We start from the raw sequence: 23,343 nt of genomic DNA, 5'->3' as shown, positions 1-23,343 counted from the left end.
GGGCTCTATGACCCCATGCGTACACCTCCCTTTCCTTTTTGTCTGTCCCACCGCAATTCTGAACCATTACATCAGACGTTCACATAAGGTTTTACTATAACAAGCATGTAATTCCCTGCAGTTTGTGCTAATAGACATGCTCTATACTCCTGAGATGAACATTCAGGTATGTGTAATTATGACATAAAGAAAAGGCATTAGACAAAAATATTAAATAGGCTTTATAAAATTTGGCTATAATTCTTAAAGGGACAGGTCACCCAAAAAAATGAACATTTAGTCAACATTTCAAACCTATAGGACTTTTACTTTCTTTAAGTCTCTGTGTTTTTTTGTCCATTTAATTAAGTCAGTGGGGTTCAACGTTGTTTGCATAATAGTAATAATAATGTATTAAATTGATATAAATAATAAATAAATTATATATAATAAAATTATATGTATATTAATTTACATATATATATTACACACGCACACACACATACAGTATATATATATATTAATTATTAAATAAATAAATATTCTAAACTAAAATAATCTGATACCGACGCTGGATGTCTGTCTGGTCAAAATGTCCTCAGTCAAGACATCAGGCACTTTGCAATGAATAGTTCAAACTGGCTGTAAAATATTTGGCAGAGTTCATGCTCAGCAGTTCTGCGAGCCCAGAGAGATATGAATGTTGAGTCCTGTCCACCTGACCAGAGCTGGGCAATTAATCAGACAGCTGGCGCTCAGGTTAATAGCTCGCGCATATTCAAAGGGAATGACTCAGAGAAAACAAATGACCCAAAAACACACATGCAGACACACTGAGGCATGAAAGGAAAGAGAAAAAGACGCCAACCAAATCCCATTTCGTCCCCCAGCCTAGAGGTGCACATCAATGATAGTGAAAGGTCACATGAGACAAATGTGTTAGCTTGGCTTTTGTTTGCTATGACTTGAGTGGCTGGAGGTGGAGGACAGTCACTTTCCAGACTGCAACTTTATCGACTTCCAGCTCCACTATAGTATTTGAATGAGGATGGTGGTTTAAATCAGTTGTGTGTGTCATAAATGAAACTCAAACTGAAAGAAAAGGAGATATGTTTAGTCTGCCAACACCCAGCCACTCCTAAACATTCCAGACGTAAGAAGGCCAAAGGCTCCATACCTGTGACAGGCCACTAGACTGTGTTTTAGTTAGCTATCAGTGTTCCTGGTGCGTTGCGTTTGGTGGCGATTTGCATGTGCAGTGGTCATTTTAAAAGTTTAGGTAGTCTGTTTCAGTGCTTTTTACACACTGGCCTGTTGTGTGCGTCAGTCTGTTGACGCTTCACTCACTGGCGCCACCCAGAGGTCAGAGGGAAATATCAATTAACAACAGGTAAGCAAATAATATAAATACAGAAAGAGAAAAAAATATTTTGCTTGTTGTTTATAGTCTATATGTTGTTGTACTTCTTTAAATCGATACTTTATATTTATTAGTTTGTTAAACAAAAGTAACTATATTTTTGAGTCAATGACGTTTTTAAATCTCAATATTTTAGTATTATTTCCACAGTATTATACTATTTCAGTTTTAGTCATTTTATTTAAACTTAAAATTATATTTAGGCTAGCTGCCCAGGTTAACATTTCTAAATTTTAATTAACGTTTTTCATCTAATATTTATGCTTTATTTTAGTTTATCTTTATTTTGAAAAAAAAAAAAAAAATTACAATACAAGTTACAAATAATCAGCAAGTACAACTGAAATACAATTTTCTTGTAACATATCGCACTAACCATTGTTTTATTTAAAACGAAACATCACGAAACAAACAAAAATCCATTAAAAATGCAATTCATGCATGCAACTGCCTCTATGATGAGCTTGTTTTTATTTCGATATTTTAGGGGTGTAAAGTCACAACTCTCACGGTGATACTATCACAATGAATAGAGATGCCTTATTAAGGGGAATCACTCTGTCTTTAGCCCAAAAAAGCAGGACAAGTTCTCAGATTCACCTTAAACCCTGAATTCAGGCCTAATTCATTCTATGAGTGGATCTCCATATATCTTTCCACAGACATACTGAAATCAAGTGCTTGATTTAACCCTCCTCCTCAAATTCACTCAATGTCCTCCACCTCCCACCCAACATACACACGCAATTAAACATTCAAAGGCAATTACCTGCATGGTTTCCTCTGCGATTAAGGCTAGGTTTGGAGCAGCCTCATTAATGCAGCGGCACGCAGGACGGCCATCAGCGGCCATGAGAAGTACAAATGTTCTTACCAAAAACCTGCAAAGAAAACACAGCTTAGTTTCCACAGAAATACACTTCAGAAACTTTCAATTAGGCTCATTTGAGGGAAGTTCATTCAAAACTCAGTCAGAACTATATTTATCTTATTTCTTAAGTGTTAATGTAATTATACAGCTTAAAAAATAAAAAAAATAATAATAATATTATATATATGTATATATATATATGCAGGACCAGATATTAATCAAACCAATATTAATCCATTTGTTTATACCCATTTTTAAAGTTTAAATTCAATCAAATAAAAACATGTGAGATGTTAAAGTCTGAAGTGGGAACTCCACACGTAAATCGAATCTCCTCCTTTACAATCTCCTCAATAAAGGGCACTGAACCATCAGTTGTACAGTCTTCTGTCGTTTATAGGCAATAATGTCATAGTCTACTTTTATGACAATGTAAAACACAGTGATATTTTGCATCCAGCATGCAACTTTTATGTCTTTTCACCTTCAAGATCTGTTCAAGGACGCTGAGCCTTTTTCACACTTAGCTCTTCACTAACTGATACACAATCATATCTGCGAATACAACTAGATTTATCCAAGAAAGATCTGTTGTTTGTATTCCTATAACTGATATTTGGAATCTAGAGTGCTGACTTTGGTTTGGTTTTCCAACAATTGTTTAATTTCTGTACCCATTTCTGTATAGTTTTTCTACATGAGTGTAAGCAGAGTCTCATGGGGTAAATCTTATTGCACCTATAACTGTGCAGGTATAAGCCAAAATGTAACCGGGAACCTAAAGTGTCAAGATTTTTTTCTGTCAGCAAATTGTCAATCCTGTTCTGACGGCAGCAGTAGCAGGTTATCTATTTCCTCTTTATTTCATTTTTTTGCCAGCTGTTAATGAATAACAGATAAGGTGAGAATCAGCATTTCCCTTTAGCTCAGACACTAATCAATGTTTCTGCGGTGTATGTGTGTGTGTGTGTGAGGGAGATCTAAATGGAGGTATTGTTTACTGTAACTGTCCCTGCCAGTATTCAGGCTCAACTCAAACACAGTACACATATGAGGAAGGTTAAGGTGGTGGTTAACAGTAATACACGATACATGAGTCCACTGATAAGTTTGGGGAAAAATAATGTAATTTCTTTTTAATACATTAATAAAAAATAAAAAAAAGAATATAATATTGGTAACACTTTAGTTTAGGGTCCAGTTCTCACTATTTGCTTGCTTATTAGCATGCATATTACTTGGATATTAGCTGTTTATTAGTACTTATAAAGCACATATAAACGCCTTATTCTGCATGACCATATTCTACATCTCTTGTCCCTACCCAACACCTGAACTTAACAACTACCTTACTAACTATTAATAAGCAGTTAAATAGGAGTTTGAGGCAAAACTCGTAGTTAATAGTTAGTTTACAGTGAGAATTGGACCCTAATCTAAAGTGTGACCATAATAAAAAATAAAAAATATATGTATATTTTAATAATATTAATATTATTTTATTTAAATGGTTTCAATTTGGTTCATTGTATTTTTTTTATTAGTAGTATTTATTCTAAAGTTAAGAATTAATTGATTATATTGAAAGCCATGCCATAGTTATGTTTCTCTTCAGGTTTATACAGTGCACTTTATGATGGATAGAAAACAAGTAAAGTAAATATTTTCCATATATTTCTTTGCACACATTTATAATACTTTTTATAATATTATTCATAATATAAATGAGTCTTTATACATGAAAATAAAAAAAAACTTGTTTAGGCAATGAAGATGAAGAACCTTTAATATCCATTCCGTAAAAGGTTCTTTATAGTGGAAAATGATCTATAGATTATTCAGATGTTTATCATACTAAGAAAATTGTTCTTTTAAGAACTGAGTGAGCACTGAAAGTTACGGGAAACCCCAAAAAGGTTCTTCTGACATCACTGTAAAATAACCACGATTACACTTCATTTAGATGATCCACTTTAGACATTGTACCAACTATAAGCAACTTACTCTCATTAGAGTATTAGTAGACTGTTAGGTTAGGGTTATAGGTGTTATGGTTTGTGTTCGGGTTAGTAAGAATAAGATACTAATGAGATCTCTGACATTTGTTTGTAGACAGGTTTCCTGGCAAATCTGCACAATTTGTGATCTTTTTGGATCTAGAAACACATGATATATAGGTTTTTTGTTTTTTTATTCTCAGGAGAAACACCTGAGAAGCTAGAGTCAGTCTACAAGGAGATGTCAATCGTGATTTGTCTGGATTGAAATACTGGAGGGGACTATGAAATCACCTCATTAACATTTAGTTATCCAGAAATCACATATGATCCCAGACAACAACACAACCATGCAGGTTGTGTTTACCGGCGTCCCGATGGCTGCGTTCAGAATCTCAGAGTATATCTGCTTGCCATGTTCTTTCGATGCCCCCCTAAGGTCTCAATCTTGAGCAAATACCTGGCAAAATGCCACCTAATGTTAAAGCCAACGTTATCCATTATTTCATGAGTAAAGAGAAAAACTTCACACTCAATCAACCATGGCGTCTGTCCCAATGTCTCGAAACACCTTCGCTCCCTTCGCCATCATCACACAGATTAATTTAACTCTTCGCGCTTAATGTGCTGTCATGTAAGACCAAAAAATGTGCTTAGAAAAGATTCTTGTTTGCACGACAGCCCCTAAAGTGAGAAAGAATCGATCGGATCTTATCAAAGTGAGAATATTTGGACAGTCTTGTTTTGTTTGATGTTGTCACTAGGGTGCTGGTGGGCCGATGGTCACCTAAACCGGCCCCCCTCTTTCAGAGTGGACTCTGCCTTTTGTCCCTTTGCTCTCCGTCTCCACGGTCCTCTGCTCCTCCGCTAATGAATTCATCTGCACATCTCCTTTCCTCAACCAGCACATTAACCCTGACCACTGGAGCCATCCTCATGGAAAAACGGTCCCTCTCCAAGCATGGAGAGCCGCATCGGATTGACCTTTCCACCTCGGCCCCCCTCGCGACCCCTTGCTCTGAGTCTCAGCCCATCTGCATTTCAACACAGTGCCAGCGCATACTCAACCTCCTGCCCCTCACGCCATGACACATTGTCAACAGCTCGTGGGGGTCTAAAAAACAGCCCTCCTGGGTGCCCGGACTGCATGCCACCATATCGTTCACTACATTCAGGAATGAAGCTGTGGAAATGCATGGAGGATTTCTATGTTGAAGAAAGAGGGAATGAAATTGAGTCATTGGCTTGTCCACCCCCCAGATTGATCAGACATTACTACTCTACCTCTTCACAACCCCCCTGCTGAGACGGTCTACCAAAAAAAAAAACTAGTTCAGCATTGAAATACACTGTAAAATATGTTTGTGTAACACTTTATTTTAAGGTGACGTATTGTGCACGTTACTTGTACTTACTATAGCAATAACAGTAAACTATGCATAATTACAAGTAACTAACCCTAACCGTAACTCTATAGTAAGTACATGTAGTTATTAACCTTAAACTAAAGTGTAACCAATGTTTGTACTTTAAACTGTAAAAGACTGCAAAAATGCCAGTAAAAACCAGTTAATAGTAAAATACTGTTTACCATTAAATACAAAACGTACTGTTAAATGTACAAATCATCTTACATCAATTTACAGTAAAAAGCCATAAAACTTATTTTTGCCTGTGACACTTCACATTTGATTGCTTTTCATTTCAATAATTGTTTCTTCTTAGTTTTTTGTTATGTGCATTAGGGATTTATGTTACGTCTTATGTTGTTAAATGAAAATTTATTGCATTATTTTTAGGGCTGTCAAACGATTAATCACGATAAATCGCATCCAAAATAAAAGTTTGTGTTTACATAATATATGTGTGTGTACTCACTGTGTATAATTATTTTGTATATAAATCCACACATGTATATATTTAAGAAAAATATGTTATTTATATATAAAATGTTTATATTTATATAGGCTGCATTCAGTCTATATACAGTATATACATGCAAATATTTCTTAAATACACATGCATGTGTGGGTATTTATGTATTAAAAATAATTATACACAGTACACACACATATATTATATAAACACAAACTTTTATTTTGGATGTGATTAATCGTTTGACAGCCCTAATTATTTTATGTCATGTGTGAGTTACTATAATGGTGTTTTGTATTTTTGTGTTTGAGACTGTGCACCTTCGATATATTTATGTATTTATCTCAGTTTGTGAACAATGTACTTGAACTTGAAGATGAACTTTGATTCATCGTGTGGATTTCTCTTTACCCTTATTATGGTGCTTGTCCAAAACTGATTTTAGTAGCACTGTAAAAAAAATTATATGATCAGTAGGCTATGGCAACTTATGTTTTTACATTACTTTAACTCATCAAAATAAGTTAAGCAATTTTAACTTATACAAGTTTAACGAGATTCAACTGATTTTGTAAGTCAGTTTAATATAATTTAAGTTAAAAATGACTTGTACAATCAAGTTTATTGTACTTTAAAATTGAACTGAAGCAACTGCACTTAAGTTGAAATAGGTGGAATTGTTTTATAGTGTGGCCTTGATAATTAAGCAGAAAAGAGCTGTTGAAGTTACCAGTTTAATGTTTTGTGTGTGTAAATTACAGTTTTAAAGTGCAACATTTGCAGGTTGTTCTGTAAATATGTTTAAATTTTTACTGCATTTTTACAAAATTATTCCACAGCTACTAAACAACCACAGCTGTCCATTTGCTTTTCTATAAAAACAACAGGACTTTTTTTTTTTTTACAGTGTAACATTATATTTGCCCACCTTTAAAGCTAAAGGTAGAGCATAACCGGCCCATCAAATCATGCAAATTGTTGAGGAGAAGGCGATCTATAAATGAAAAAAGAAAAAGTCATAAACCTACACATATTCAGAATTTTTAATACTATAGCCTACTACACGTTTTTGGAATCAGCATACTTCGAGTAAGCAAGGTTTGGTTGAACTATTCCTGGCTTTCTGGAATAGGTCTACACCCCGGAACAAATAACTCTTACAAGCTGGACCTTTTTAACGAATTACATTAAAGCACAACAAGTTAGCAAAGGAATGACTCTATGAGCCCGATTTTTCAGTGAACCATAAACATAAATCACAAGTGTGCAGTCAAAATCCCTGACCGCCGTACATTTTAGTAAATCATTAACATAATAAAGCACGACAAGTGCAGACTGATTTCAAAACAAAATGACAAAATGACTTTTCACAAAATGAGCACATCTTTCAGTCAATCATAAACAAAGCACAACAAGGGCAGGTTGATTCCCAAATGAATGACTCTTATGAGCCCCAATTTTCAGAGAATCAACAACATAAATCACAATAACAGCTTTTTGATTACCGAACAAATTACTCTTATGAGTCTGTTCGTTTTAGTGAATTAAAAATATACAGTGAGTGCAAACAGTGAGGGTAAAAACCCCCACTAATGGCTCTTATAAAACACACAGCTGTGAGACTTAATAGCTGCAGATTGGTTGTTCATGTGAAAATGTGCAGCTTAAACATATGAGTAGCAAAATTGTCTATAAATAAATAGGCCAAATGTTACAACATTTTTCAGTCAATACGTTATTTGCTGTATACTTAAAGCCTATTACTGGATCACATATTGTATTATATATTTTTCCCAAAATATCTTCCTCAAAAATATTAAAAAGAATCTTTAACTGACCTGTTAAGGAACTTTGATAATTAAGTGAAAATGGAATCATTAAATTGATTCATTAATCCTAACATTTAGATGATTTGACACTTTACAAGACAAAAACTACAGGTGATTTTTTTATATCTCATTCCTCAGATTTACCACAGCAATGATCTTTGGGATTAAACCTTAACCAATCCATCCGTCTCCACATCGGTGCAGTGCAAACATGAGCGAATGACAGAGAGAGAAGGTGGTCCTGCGGCGAATCGCTCATTGAGCGTGGAACGAAGCCTAAGGTTTCTCGGGAACACTCATAAAGCGTTGCGCCGCTTTACAACCCCGTTGCTCAACATCACATGCCTTGAGAGACGGGATATTACCTGAGATAAGGCAAGAGGGATCAAGCTTGGCACCACTCTGACCTCTCCCTCCATCCCTTCACACACACACACATAAGCACAGGGAGTGGGACATTTTCATAAGGGGGGTTCCAGACCTCCTAGGGCTTCCTGAATGACATTAAAAGTCAGGCACTGATGCACAGTAGCTATGTGATGTATTTGCTAATACTCTCTCCCTGAACCACTGATCCAGGACTTTAATACGTCTTGCTGGAAAGCAGGGGAGAGTGAGATGTTTTGCCGAAATCAAAGAGGATCAGTGCGGTACCGCAAGGACTGTGTCACTTGTAGATTCTATAAATCATGTCTTGGTGATAAGCTAATTGCCTTATCCTTGACAGCAGCTCACTGAGAAAGCAATAAAGGGGCAGGATTACAAGATGTAGAGCCATAAAGAGCTGGCCGAGCAGGCGGTGGAGAAAGAGGGAAGAGGGAATGATGCAAGAGAAAAGCACAATTAGAAAGTGGGACTCAACTAATGGTGAGAGCAAGACAGTAGGATGTTTCTCTTTGCCTAAAGGATCTTAAAGCCTGATGAAAATGACTGAAAAGGCACCAAGCAATGCTATCAGGATAATGTAGATCCAGGAAGTAACTATTCCTTCCTTGTCTGTTCGTATGTGGAATCAAGGTCAATAGGAGAACAACTTTCGAGACTGTTGCGGCCTCATAAAAGACTCTGTGCATCACCTTTACCCTGTTTCCTGTAGTATCACTGACACCGTTGGCCAACAAGATCTCAAACAATGTTACAGAGAGTCTCCTTCTATACTTACACCGCTCAAATGTTTTGTAAGAAGTCTCTTATGCTCGCTAAGAATGCATTTGTGTGATAAATAATGCGGTAAAATCATCAGTAGAATTGTGAAATATTATTGCAGTTTAAAAGAACCGTTTTCTAATTTATTTCTGTGATGCAAAGCTGAATTTTCAGCATCATAACTCATGAAATCATTCTGAAATTGCTGCTTTATAGCGTTTCTTGCTGCTCAAGAAACATTTCTTCTTATTATTATTATCAATGTTGAAAACAGTTATGCTGCGTCATATTTTTGGTGTTCAAAAAGAACAGCATTTTTGGGACATTATAAAAATCTTTAATGTCACTTTTGATCAATTTAATGTATCCTTACTGGAAAAAAAGTGTTTTCTTTTTTTATGACCTCAAACTTTTGAATGGTAGTGTACTTATTATTCTCATAAGAGTCTCATATTTATCATAAGAGTTTCGTATTACTGAAAATGAAAGGCATTTTAATGAAATGGAATTTAGTGGAGTCAAAAGTAATGTGGTATAAAAATTATATATATATAATGAGTATATAAATAAAGAAAACTTGTAAGTATACTTAAATAAACTTCTTCCCTATAGTAAAATCACATGAAGATCAAAAAAGGGATGAAATAACTATTTGTAAAGCGTAATATTGCATTATGGGGGCGAGGATTTCTGCTTTGTTTAGTGAATCAGGTGGATGGCAGTTCCAGGCCTGAAGTGTTGTGTTCAGCGTGACTGCCTCAGACATTTCCTGCTTGGCTTTGTTCGGCCCCATGGCTGCCGCTCAATTTAGAGCAAAGCTATTAGAACAAACTGCTCTTGGGGGCACAAAGGTAGATTGGGCATGACGCTAAGAAGCTAATCGCCCAAATGTCCCCTGCGCAAGGACGAACTTTGAGGACTGAGGACAATTGATCCAAAATGGAAAAGAGGATCTTAAGGAGTTTGAGCATTTCATTTGGTCTAAAGAATTTAGATTTCTTTTGAATACTATTAATCAAAAAGTCACTGTTTCCACAAAAAAATATAAAGCAGCACAATGTCTTCAACAGCGATAATATAAGAAATGTGTCTTGAGCAGCAAATCAGCATCAGAATGATTTCTGAAGAATCATGTGACCCTGAAGACTGGAGTAATGATGCTGAAAATTCAGCTTTGTATCACAGGAATAAATTTAATTTTAAAACATATTAAAATAGGAAGCAGTTAATTTAAACTGTAATATTATTTCACAAAATTACTGTATTTTTAATCAAATAAATGCAGGCTTGGTGAGCAGAAGAGGCTTTCAAAAAATCGTACCAACCCCAAACCTTTGAACAGCAATGTCAATTTGAATAAATAAACAAGCAAGCAAATAAATAAAGTCAATTTAAAAAAAAAAAACCTGACGTGATGTATTTTTAGCTCTAAAAATTCGGACTATATGGTCATCTTTTTTACTTTCTCTTCTGCCTCAGCATAATTCGCCTCTTTGAATAAAACAAGTGAGGAAATCATTAACTCTCCAGGGGAAATCCTGTCCGTCTTATCCTTTCCAGCCTACAAACATCACCATGAAAACTATATGATCTTGATAAGGACCATGGGGAGTTTCATTAAAAGAGACATCTTCATTTCTTTTGTGGTTTGCATTACTTGATATCAGAAGATGCGACTTTTCCAACAATCACATTCACACCTTTAATGGAAAACATACAGGTGAAACTGGACAAATTCGAATATCGTGCAAAAGTTCATTTATTTCAGTAATTCAACTTAAAAGGTGAAACTAACATATTATATAGACTCATTACATGCAAATTGAGATATTTCAAGCCTTTATTTGTTATAATTTTGATTATGGCTTACAGCTATGAAAACCATAAATTTAAAATTAGAATATTGTGAAAAGGTTTTCATAGCTGTATGCCATAATCATCAAAATTATAACAACTAAAGACTTGAAATATCTCACTTTGCATGTAATGAGTCTATATAATATATTAGTTTCACCTTTTAAGTTGAATTACTGAAATAAATGAACTTTTGCACGATATTCAAATTTTTCGAGTTTCACCTGTATATAGGATAAAGACACATTCATCATCATATCACAATATGACTATTCCATTTGATAATTATTATGTGGCAAAAATAAATAAATAAAACAATCTAATCTGGCTCTAGCAAATACGGCAACCATGGATTAAAGACCTGCCCTTCCAAAGCACTTTACTTGGCTAGGAATAAACTTACAAAACTGCCACAGCCATAAAGTCAGAAAGAGGAGAGAAACAAAGAGCCATGCTCCAGCACATCTTATCACACATTATGGGCTGTAAAACAAACCGAAAGACTCTTGAGCTCCTCAGGCGTGATTGGTATCTCAATTCACATGATTAGATTCAGCAGGTTAATGGTGTCACTCACACCAAACCTGCACAGGACGAGCGCAAAAATACCAAAATACCAGTACAACATAAGAATGTTACCATAGTTGACAAGTAACATTATGTAAATAAATCATATATCAGAGCGAAGAAAATAGCCTGTATATATGCAGGAGATACATTTGTATACAGGTCCTTCTCAAAAAATTAGCATATTGTGATAAAGTTCATTATTTTCCATAATGTAATGATAAAAATTAAACTTTCATATATTTTAGATTCATTGCACACCAACTGAAATATTTCAGGTCTTTTATTGTTTTAATACTGATGATTTTGGCATACAGCTCATGAAAACCCAAAATTCCTGTCTCAAAAAATTAGCATATTTCATCCGACCAATAAAAGAAGTGTTTTTAATACAAAAAAAAAAGTCAACCTTCAAATAATTATGTTCAGTTATGCACTCAATAGTCAATACTTGGTCGGGAATCCTTTTGCAGAAATGACTGCTTCAATGCGGCGTGGCATGGAGGCAATCAGCCTGTGGCACTGCTGAGGTGTTATGGAGGCCCAGGATGCTTCGACAGCGGCCTTAAGCTTTTCCAGAGTGTTGGGTCTTGCGTCTCTCAACTTTCTCTTCACAATATCCCACAGATTCTCTATGGGGTTCAGGTCAGGAGAGTTGGCAGGCCAATTGAGCACAGTAATACCATAGTCAGTAAACCATTTACCAGTGGTTTTGGCATTGTGAGCAGGTGCCAGGTCGTGCCGAAAAATGAAATCTTTATCTCCATAAAGCTTTTCAGCAGATGGAAGCATGAAGTGCTCCAAAATCTCCTGATAGCTAGCTGCATTGACCCTGCCCTTGACAAAACACAGTGCACCAACACCAGCAGCTGACATGGCACCCAAGACCATCACTGACTGTGGGTACTTGACACTGGACTTCAGGCATTTTGGCATTTCCTTCTCCCCAGTCTTCCTCCAGACTCTGGCACCTTGATTTCCGAATGACATGCAAAATTTGAGCAACAGTCCAGTGCTGCTTCTCTGTAGCCCAGGTCAGGCGCTTCTGCCGCTGTTTCTGGTTCAAAAGTGGCTTGACCTGGGGAATGCGGCACCTGTAGCCCATTTCCTGCACACGCCTGCGCACGGTGGCTCTGGATGTTTCTACTCCAGACTCAGTCCACTGCTTCCGCAGGTCCCCCAAGGTCTGGAATCGGTCCTTCTCCACAATCCTCCTCAGGGTCCGGTCACCTCTTCTCGTTGTGCAGCGTTTTTTGCCACACTTTTTCCTTCCCATAGACTTCCCACTGAGGTGCCTTGATACAGCACTCTGGGAACAGCCTATTTGTTCAGAAATTTCTTTCTGTCTTACCCTCTTGCTTGAGGGTGTCAATGATGGCCTTCTGGACAGCAGTCAGGTCGGCAGTCTTACCCATGATTGCGGTTTTGAGTAATGAAACAGGCTGGGAGTTTTTAAAAGCCTCAGGAAGCTTTTGCAGGTGTTTAGAGTTAATTAGTTGATTCAGATGATTAGGTTAATAGCTCGTTTAGAGACCCTTTTCATAATATGCTAATTTTTTGAGACAGGAATTTTGGGTTTTCATGAGCTGTATGCCAAAATCATCAGTATTAAAACAATAAAAGACCTGAAATATTTCAGTTGGTGTGCAATGAATCTAAAATATATGAAAGTTTAATTTTTATCAGTACATTATGGAACATAATTAACTTTATCACAATATGCTAATTTTTTGAGAAGGACCTGTATATGTCACTTGACGTTTTCCCCATGGACAAAATTATACAAATAAAGATGATAGGATTAATGATGTTGCCTTGACAAAGCCAACATGCTGTAATTTTATGAACTTAAAAATAAAATTTCAAAAGCATCATCCTGCAAGGCACAGTCCTTCAGCCGGTTCTGAATCTGATCGAAAATACAGATTTCACTTAATGTGCAGTTAAATACCATATAGACTTCCATTTCACCAGGTTTAGGATGATATCTATCTATCTATCTATCTATCTATCTATCTATCTATCTATCTATCTATCTATCTATCTATCTATCTATCTATCTATCTATATACCTCTCTGTCTATCTCTTCCTCTCTGTCTGTCTATCTATCTACCTCTCTGTCTATCTATCTGTCTATCTATCTACCTCTCTGTCTATCTCTCTCCCTCTCTGTCTGTCCATCTCTCTGTCTATCTTTCTCTCTGTCTGTCTATCTATCATCTATTTATCTATTGTTCTGTCCATCTCTCTCTCTCTCTCTCTCTCTCTCTCTCTCTCTCTGTATATCTGTCTGTCTAACGTTCTGTCATTCTCTCTCTCTCTCTCTCTCTCTCTCTCTCTCTCTCTCTCTCTCTCTCTCTGTATATCTGTCTGTCTAACGTTCTGTCATTCTCTCTCTCTCTCTCTCTCTCTCTCTCTCAGTGTCTATCTCTCTCTCTCTGTCTGTCTATCTCTCTATCTTCTATATAAAGAATTTGTCAAGACAGTATTTAAAGTTTGTCCTGACAAACTATCCTTTTCAAGTTTAGCATAGTCCTCCTAAAAATGTGTTTGGAGCTGTATTATAAAAAACGTGAAATCGCCAAAGCCAATACAGATTTTACAGTTTTTCTCAATCGCTTTGGCTCAATTCTCAAATGAGACTTTTTTTTCTCAAAACAATAAGTTCAGATCTCTGAACAATTAGTTTCTTGTTCACAGCAGATTTGAATTTCTTTTTGATTTAAGCAAATTGCATGTGCTTTGGCACATGTGTGCCGAAGAGTAAGTACACTTATCTATCTACCATTTGAACAATGACTAAATGCACACGGCTTGTTGATCAAAACTGATGAGTTGATTCTCAGTGAAATTGTAAATCTCTTCACAACTTCTAAACGTTCTTTCATCGTGTGAGCCATCACATGCTAAATGATCCATTCAGTGATCAAAATCTGTCAGACATATTATATTCCATAAATATTTATTTGTTTAAACTAATTGTAATGAAATAAGAATCACAATCTTATCAACCAATCAAGTTTGGATATGGAGTTTGCTGAGCACAATCACCATCATTTTTGAACATGGAGGAACATCACATCTCTGAACAGCAGCAGCTACATCAGTAGTACTGTAAAAATACATATGTATTCATACAGTACTGATGTAGCTGCTGCTGTTCAGAGATGTGATGTTCCTCCAACCAAACTCATCTTTTTTCTAGAAATGTTACATGTAAACAAAAAACTCTTGTCATGGAAAAGCAATAGGAAGATATGTAACTAAGAAGATATATTGTATCGTGTTAGAGAAAGACATAATAGTGTGTAAAAATGAACAAGCAACTGAGAATATTCAGTTTACATGTAACACATTGCTGCAAAAATAAATGGACTGTATAAATACAAATACAATTTTATTTTTTTGTACTACATTGTTGACTTTTCCCAGTCAATTTTTACCTACTCTCTGAATCTGTATTTACAAAGACAAAACGGACATTTATGTACAGTAAAGTAAGCAGTTAGAGTCAACAAAAAAGTTGGAAAAAAAAACATGAAACTTGTAGGCTATATAACAAATATTTCCATTGTGAAAAAGCATCTAAGCATTTTGACCAGTGTGGCTCACGCACGAAGACAAAAATACTCTATTTTGGTGGCACACAATAACTAGGTTTTGAAGCATGAATTAAATGTTTAGTCAATTTATGCTTCAAAACCTAGTTACTACTAAAACCTTACTACGTTTGCAGACATGCCATAGAGTTCTGATGTTCCAGCAAAGAGTTGTGACACCTAAACTTTTGAGAGAAGTTTAGAGAATGTGAAGACTGTTTCGAAAAATGTGCCAAAGCGATTGAGAAAAACTGTAAGACTTGATTATCGCCATTATGACGTCACTAACAATAAGCCTCTTAGACATTAAATTCCCTCATATTTATTTTATACAATAGCAGGTGTTAAAAGTTTTGACGCTTCGTCTCTCACCATTTTAAACGAATGTTTTCCATGTCAGCAGCAGCAGCATCATCATTCAGGCTGTAGGCCTCACAGAGATGTTGTGCGATGGGAGGGAGCCCTCTAATGGCTCAGTGCTGATAATGGCCGCTGCAGGCCCTAGGCCCAGATAAAAGTACGAGCGACAAAAATACACAATAGGCAAACACAAAATCTTTCAATCACGTTTTAATGAATCTGACAGGCCGCTTTTGTCAATGGCGGTACCTGAGAGGGCTTTTGGCATATGCTATGTGCAAACCATAAAGACATAATCAGGTGCAGACATGAGAAGAAGAAAAAAAAAAACAGACACATGCAAATTAATTCTACTCCGAAATAGCAGAACAGCAGACAGGAAGACGACAAATACATCTGTTGTGCGATCAGACCTTACTAATTACATTCATAACCTGTTCTGCAGACGATTACATGAAAAGACTTGACGACAAGATGTTATTGGCTTGATGGTGTTAGTATTTGATGGAGTTAGTATTTTGTAATATGACTTACATGTGATGTTTTTGCTCTTAAACTTAATTATATGTGCATCTCGATTACATACATCTAATCCATTGTATATTCAGATAAGACATTTCCAAAAGTCAATACTAGCTCTCTCAAAACACAATACCTCAAACATCAAATGAAAGGAAAATATACATTTACTGTAGAGGTAATCAGACCAAAACATTCCTTCTAGAACAAAATGCTTCCAATCAAACTATACAGATCCACCTCCATACAACCAAATGTGCTTCTATGCTTTGCCCCAATACCCCAAAAATGACATACAGCGCATGGCATTCAAAATATTACAGCACTAAGTCACCAAAAATATATCCATTTATAGCAGACATATGTGCTGGTCAATACTCACATTTTCTGACTTCCATAATTATGCTTTTTTGTTCGTTTTTTTTATTTTATTTTTACAACATATGTGCTAGGAAAAACCTGCAAGGACCATTAACAAAAACTTGGGGCCTCTAATGAAAAGCAATTTAACTGCAACATGTACACAAGTAGTATGGGATATGATCCATGCAGTTGTGCACAGCCAGCATAGTCATGGTATGGTCTCGTTTAATATTTCGTTGATGACATCAGCCACCAGTGCATCACAGTCTTCACAGGAGATACATTCTACGGTCTGGTCCGGTCTGGACTCAGCCAGACTTGAAGAGGAGAATGGCCACCTGGCCCAAGTAGAAGTAGATGAAGTGTTTTGTCTCATGGGTCACGTAGCTGCCGAAGTTCCTTCCCACAATGCAATGCCACGTAGGATTGTATTTCTTATCGAACTCCTGTAACATGAGACGACATGGTTTTAGCACAAGGAAATGCAAACGGAACAAAAATACACGTTGGGAGTCTAAGAGTCTAAGATAACAGTATGGCTCAAATCTCACCTTTTTGATGTATGCAGCAATGTCCTTCTCTATGTTGTATTTCTCCATGGCCTGCGTAGCACAGTCCACGGCATCCTGCTGCATGTCTTCAGACATGTCGGCATTCTTGATCACAGCCTTCCTGTCAGTCATGGTGCCTGAAAACATAGAAACAAACTTAGTTAAGTCTCCACTTCCACTCGAAACAGTGGGGCCTTTCATGGGTGCTTCTCCCCTGACAATGGCAGGTACATTCCTGACAGAAAGCCATCAACTGAGAGGATCTGATTTGTTAAGGTAATTCAAATCAGATGTCACTAGATACTTTCATGAGAACCAAGCAGGTCTTTCAATCAAACACTAAAACCATCATTTGCAGCTAGTCAATGAAGGCCATATTTTCATACTACTAATGCTAGGCCCAGAGAACCTAGGCAAACTGTGTTCAAATTAAGTAAAATCCTGTATAAAAGTACTTAACTAGCAATGCATGTGCTCCAAATGCATGCAAAACTACTATAAAGCAGGCAGCACTGAAAGATCATCCACAGCTATGTCAGCACTTCACACCATGGTTATTTAGCAGTGAAACTAATAATCATGGTGGCAGTCGACCAAATGACGGGTTACGGTCTGGATCATCGATCAAGACATTGACAGGTCAGGATGGAGGAATGCTACGTCACACCTCCATTCACAGCGTGCGCGTTTGCTCCAGCAGATCAATGAAGCTCAGGTGCACGCGGCGTTCTCATCGTAACGTCTTCATTTCAAAGTCAAATACATCTTTGCTAAAGCGATATTGTCCCCCCCAAAAAACAACCGCGATTTAAATTTCCAAAACGAATGTATCCGGCTCAAAATACATGCTAGATCATTCTTTGTACATCACTCGATATGGTAAACTATTCCACTCACCTGTCAACAATATTTGGCAAGAGAAATGTGCAATTCAAAACAGTCGCCGTACGAGCTTTCGTCGTTTCGGGTGTCCCTTTGACGCTAGAAGAAGAACATAAGGATCAAGTCAAACGCTGACTGGTGCCCGCGCTAAAATCCCTGGCTCTTCACAATGCCGTCCTACACAGCGCTCGCCATTGGCTGCAGACCAGCCGCTCCCTGCGCCCCTCTGCCAGCATCTTATTTCATCCCACAATGCATCTTTTACCGGAGACCAGAGGGAAATGTGCTTGTTTGGTTATAAGCCTCAGGACTGTGTGTAGGCCAGGAAATGGCTTAAATTAGATTCGGTGGACCATCACAATGAATCACGTCACAATAAGTTATTGCAAGGTTAGAGAGGTACCTCATGGTCAGTCCCACGCAGTGTAATGTAACTAGAAATGAATAAATGTAATGATTCTGGTTCCGATTCTTTTAGAATTTTATAGAATTATGTGGGGGGGAATGCCATTCTAATGAGATTTCCGATTTCTACAGAATAAGAATTCATATTTAATTCAGTTCTTGAAAAAAAATGCACTTCCATACTACAGGTAGTAAAAAAAACAACCTATTCAATTAATTATTCTAACTACATAATAGAAATACTATTGCTTACTGTAGTTTATAAAATTCCACTGATTGCAAAGAAACTCAAGTTGGCATCAGTCAGTATTGACACGGATTTAAGTCTCGACATAACAGTTCTAGTTCATTTCACGTTGGACATGACTAATATAATAACTAGCGGTTCATTCAGCGACCGCTTTAAGAATGTTTTGATTCACAAAAACAGAGCCGGTTCACGAGTTATTCTTTTGAGAATGAATCTATTTCTTACATAATTCCTTATCATAACTGCGGTTTACAGTCGCTAAGCAACGTTTTTTTGTCTTCACATCCCAAACATGAATGACTAACATTCTCATGTAGAATACCAAAGTATAGTTTGAAAAATGTACGTTTCTGCTGTTCATTAAAATGTTTTGGACATTTGGTTTTTATAAATAAAAAACAGCAAGCAGAAACGTTCTTTAATTTCTTGCATTCCACCTGAACCATACAGGCTTGAAACACCATACATTTTAGTTACAATTTTAGGTCAGTCAGAATTGTAACTTTATATTCAACCATTCAGAACCATTAAAAAGCAAATGAATGCATCATACAATGTTTTGTACCAATGAAACCTTTATTTAGGCAAAAAAACGTCACTAAAAGAAACAAAATGCTAGTGATGTTAAAGCATCTACTGTCCACATTGGGACAGTGTAAATCTAAAAATGCCTGAGTATACCCCCCCCAACCCAAAGGTACTTCTTCCCATTTACCATACGGTTCCTGTCGACTCCATCCCCACAGATTGCTCCAGCCTCTGCTCCTCCAATGTGTTAAATGTGAAGGGCCAAAACGTCTACATTTTCCACTGAGGTATAAAGAAAATAAAGGGGGCAGGGAAGTACTTTTGAACTGTGGTCTTAAAATCCTATGATCCTGGGAGCAATTGATCCTGTTCCATGTATCCAGCAATCCCTATCCTATCTTCATTATGTACTGATCCCAGTGATCCGGCATCCACTGAGCCTCTCCTCCAATCCAAACCTTAAGATACCAGCAAAATCAAGACAAAGGAGGTAAAGAGTTAGAATCAAATCCACTCAAACCTGCCTTTCTTTGATGCATGCATACAGCATTAAGGCCAAAACAGACTAACCTAACACTAAGACTGATTCAAAGTTGCATCTATGAACACAAACCCAACTAGTACATCTTTACAATGCAAACAATGATGCCATCTGACGTGAAAATTACCTAAAATTGGTAGTTACCCAAATAATGTCCTGTAAGCCAAGAATAGTATTTTTCTAGATGTAATGTAACATTTTTCTAGTGCTCAAATTCACCCTTTTACGCAACAAAGTATAGATTTAGTAATCCTTTATTACAAAGCATCAGTTCTGTGTCACGTCTAGAGGAAGACAGCATAAAACAGTTGTTGTGGAACCCACTATCCCATTAAACATACATGGCATTTACAAAAATATTGGGAGCCATTACATAACCCTTTGTTTGGTCTATGAAAAAGACGTCCACTTTGTATATAAAAAAAAGTGATGGGCAAAACAAAAGTCAGTCAGTTAAAAACGTACGTTTAAAAATAACCAAATGGATGGGAGGGAGAGAAGACGGAACATAGGACATTCTAAAAGATCATAATAGTCTCACAAACCAAGACGGGGGGATTAAAACATATGGGGTTTGTGATGTGTAAAGACTGTAAAAAAAAAAAAAAAAAAAAAAAAAAAATGGTTCACGGCCTCCACCAAAGAGGTGAGAAGAGTGGAGCGCTTTAGGAGCGAGAGCGGGAACGGCTATGGCGAGGGGAGTACTGCGGGGATCCTCGGCTGCGGCGTGGGGAGTAGCTTCGGCTACGGTTGTTGCTGCGGCTGCGACTCCTGCTGCGACTGCGGCTCCTTGACCTTGATCTTCCATAGCTCGGACTGCGGGGACCGTCCACCTTCACGCGGATGTACGCAGTTTCTCCCTGGCAGAGAAAGAACTTTCCACTGAGCAAATGTAACGTATAAATCATGCTAACATTATATATCACTATACTTACCAGACTTTGGTTGCCCTCAAAACACCAGTATTCCCATTTCCATTAACCAGTAAGCACTGACTACACAAGATGTCTAGTTTGACATGGTTTACCTTTGGCATTCACAAGGAGAGGTCAACCGATACTGGATTTTGCTGATAATAACTACGTTTGGAAATCTGTCCGATAAGAGATTAATTGAACAATAGTATTTAAAATCAGTAATATGAACGAAAACTTAACGAAAATTAGTGCTGAACTGTTTGAAAAAAATTAACAAAAGACTTAATGTTTTGTAATAAATTAAAATAGTTTTTCAATTCAAAAACAGAGAAAAGAAAATTAGTTTTTCAGAATGTAACTTTTAAAATGGCATGTACCAAATTTCTCATGTATTTTACCCTGCGCTTACATTTTTCCACATAACTACTTATATGTTTTTGTAAGAAAAAAAGTTTGTAAAAATAAAATCAGCGATTTTATATATATAGCTGGTGCTTTGTCTTATGAAGCAACTGGATGAGCCAACGCAAAAAAAAAAAAAACAGGCAGCATTTGCACATTAACAAGGTTATTAACATGAAATTGATTCATTTAAGATTAATACTGTAGAACCCTCCAGCCATGTAAAATACGCATAAATGTATAAAAAAGGTCAGCAACAATTTTCCCCCTCAACAACCGCAGATTAAGTAGCAAAAACAATAGCCAACTGCTATTCACATGGACAGGTTCACTTACAACATAGATCCACCTTTTGCTTATCCAGGGATTTTGCTTACCTTAAGAATATTCCAATGCTAAGCATATCCAAATGTTGGGATTAAAATCTCAAACCTACCTCATGCGACCGGAATTTTGTGTTATCCAGTTTGCGAACGGCGTAGGTCATGTCTTCTTTGCGAACAAACTCCACCACACCAGTTCCATCTCGGAAAACGTCAGCGTAACATACATCACCTGCTTCACGCATGTGATCCTTCAGATCCTGCCAGCTACCACTCGGTGGAAGCCCTGGAATGAAATACAACAGTCAATACAACTTCAAATGGCTCTTTAAGTAAGTAGAACTCTGACGCTACTTTACCTGAAACGATAACTCTGTACTCCGAACGTCTGGATGGGGGTCCATATCTACCCCTAGGAGCCCCACCGCCACCGCCGCCACCACCACCTCCTCCGCCGCCGCCGCCACCTCCTCCGCCGCCTCCGCCAAAACCACCTCTCCCCATACCTCTCCCGCTTCTCGGAAACTCCACTCGAAGACGATAGCCATCGTAGTCATAGCCATCACGAGCATAAACGGCATCTTCAGCATCTCTGAAGGAAGTGAAGCAAGAAAAGCATGTAAATATCAATGTCATGAAAAGCCAGTCAGTGCAGCTAGGGGTCGCACTGATAAACTACTAACAGGGTCCTAATCCTCAACCACTAATCTGACCAGCTAGTTAAGAACACATCATTGTGAATTGTATTCCCTTTTAAATTGGACGTCATTACATATTAGACAGGAACAACACAGATAATATATTTTCATTTATAAAGTCCTATTAGGTTTGTTACCCAGATAAGAGTAGCTGCAAAATCGTGTTAGTACATATACAACCAGATCATCGAATCATATTTTGATTATCCCTAGAAAGAAAACGGTTTATGGTCGTGCTGCTCCAAATGATTGGAATGTGCTACAAAAGTCATTGAAATATGAACAAATATTTCAATCACTGCATTTAAAAAACTACTAGGGAGTGTTTTTAAATCACTGCCTGTAAATGTTTTAATTGAATGTATGTGTATAGCAATGTATGGTTTTTATGTCTTTCAGGAAATTTTAACTCTCCTGCCAGGCTGCTGTTGAAAATAAAAACTTGTTCTTAAGTGACTTGCCTGGATAAATAAACCTAAACATTAAGAGCCTTAATATTAAAAGAAAACTGCTTAAAAATACAGAACAGGTCAAACACTTGTTTTTCAGTAAGCACCTCGCTGCAGCTAATTTGAAATCAAGCTTAAGCCATTTGTCAAGTTATAAAAAATTTCCATTTTCAAACCTAGGGTAGTTATTAAACCCTAACAGAGAAAATGAAACTCAAGTTTGCACATTAAACACTTTAGATCAAAACGGATAGTTGAAGGTTGCAAAGCCTACTCTTATTACGAAGACAAGCATTAATGAATATACAATTGAGCTCTAGAAACATGGTGAGCACGGCTAAGCTAATTAGCATGTTAGCACAGAAAACAAAAGTAAAACGGTTAGTATACAAATATATACACACACACGCTTTTTCACACAGAGAGAGATACTGTGAAAATGCAGTGACAAAAGTAACAGGTTTTTAAAATTTGGATCATTTAAGAAGTCAAATCTGTACGTTGAAACAAACAGATTAGCTTTTTAGCTAAAGGCTCAAGGTTCAGTTTTACACACCTGGGGTCTTCAAACTCGACAAAGGCGAATGGCGGTCCGCCACGTCGGTTTTTCAGATCGATATCCCGAATGGCTCCGTACTTATAAAAGACATCTTCGACATCTTTGGTGCGTATATCAGGGGGCAGATTGCCCACATAGATGCGGCAGTCATTACTCCCAGCAGGGCCGCGGATCACACCACCACCAGACATCTCTACACAGATATACTTTCACCTTCCTACTAAACAGAGAAATTACACTTTTCAAGTCTGATAAACAAAGGATAATTGTTTAACTTTCGAAATACATTGAATAAACCTAGTTACTAGTCAAATACAAAACAAAGAGACTTACTATTGTTTGAAGCGCCGCTCGCACGCGCACTCCGAGAGCGTGTTTTCTCTGGAATCGCGCGGGTCTCTTCCTCTTCAGCAGGCGCGCTGTAGCCAACGCGGAGGAATCTAGAGAAACGGTCTGTT

At 37.1% G+C, this 23,343-nt stretch overlaps 2 protein-coding genes across 4 annotated transcripts; both read right to left on the bottom strand.

Moving 5' to 3' along the window:
* Positions 1-15,693: 15,693 nt before the first annotated feature.
* Positions 15,694-19,666, bottom strand: dynll2a (dynein, light chain, LC8-type 2a). Of its 2 annotated transcripts, none has more exons than XM_056243126.1 (3): positions 19,184-19,666; positions 16,932-17,068; positions 15,694-16,826 (listed from the first exon to the last, which is right to left on the bottom strand). In XM_056243126.1, the coding sequence occupies exons 2-3, from the start codon at positions 17,061-17,063 to the stop codon at positions 16,689-16,691; spliced, it is 270 nt and encodes an 89-aa protein (XP_056099101.1). In that variant the 5' UTR covers positions 17,064-17,068; positions 19,184-19,666; the 3' UTR covers positions 15,694-16,688. The 2 variants fall into 2 exon arrangements, with proteins under 2 accessions (XP_056099101.1, XP_056099100.1); XM_056243125.1 differs by lacking the exon at positions 19,184-19,666 and adding an exon at positions 17,829-18,071.
* A 109-nt stretch (positions 19,667-19,775) lies between these two features.
* On the bottom strand, positions 19,776-23,297 carry srsf1a (serine and arginine rich splicing factor 1a). Of its 2 annotated transcripts, none has more exons than XM_056243123.1 (5): positions 23,219-23,297; positions 22,883-23,105; positions 21,539-21,771; positions 21,293-21,465; positions 19,776-20,397 (listed from the first exon to the last, which is right to left on the bottom strand). In XM_056243123.1, the coding sequence occupies exons 2-5, from the start codon at positions 23,074-23,076 to the stop codon at positions 20,203-20,205; spliced, it is 795 nt and encodes a 264-aa protein (XP_056099098.1). In that variant the 5' UTR covers positions 23,077-23,105; positions 23,219-23,297; the 3' UTR covers positions 19,776-20,202. The 2 variants fall into 2 exon arrangements, with proteins under 2 accessions (XP_056099098.1, XP_056099099.1); XM_056243124.1 differs by having other exon boundaries at positions 22,883-23,102.
* Positions 23,298-23,343: the final 46 nt, after the last annotated feature.

The sequence above is a fragment of the Rhinichthys klamathensis genome, unplaced genomic scaffold (assembly GCF_029890125.1).
Source record: "Rhinichthys klamathensis goyatoka isolate OS25496 unplaced genomic scaffold, OSU_Roscu_1.1 h1tg000781l_1, whole genome shotgun sequence".
Taxonomy (NCBI): Eukaryota; Metazoa; Chordata; class Actinopteri; order Cypriniformes; family Leuciscidae; genus Rhinichthys; species Rhinichthys klamathensis.
Note: the sequence above shows the minus strand (reverse complement) of the source record. Positions and strands in the feature narration are given on the sequence as shown.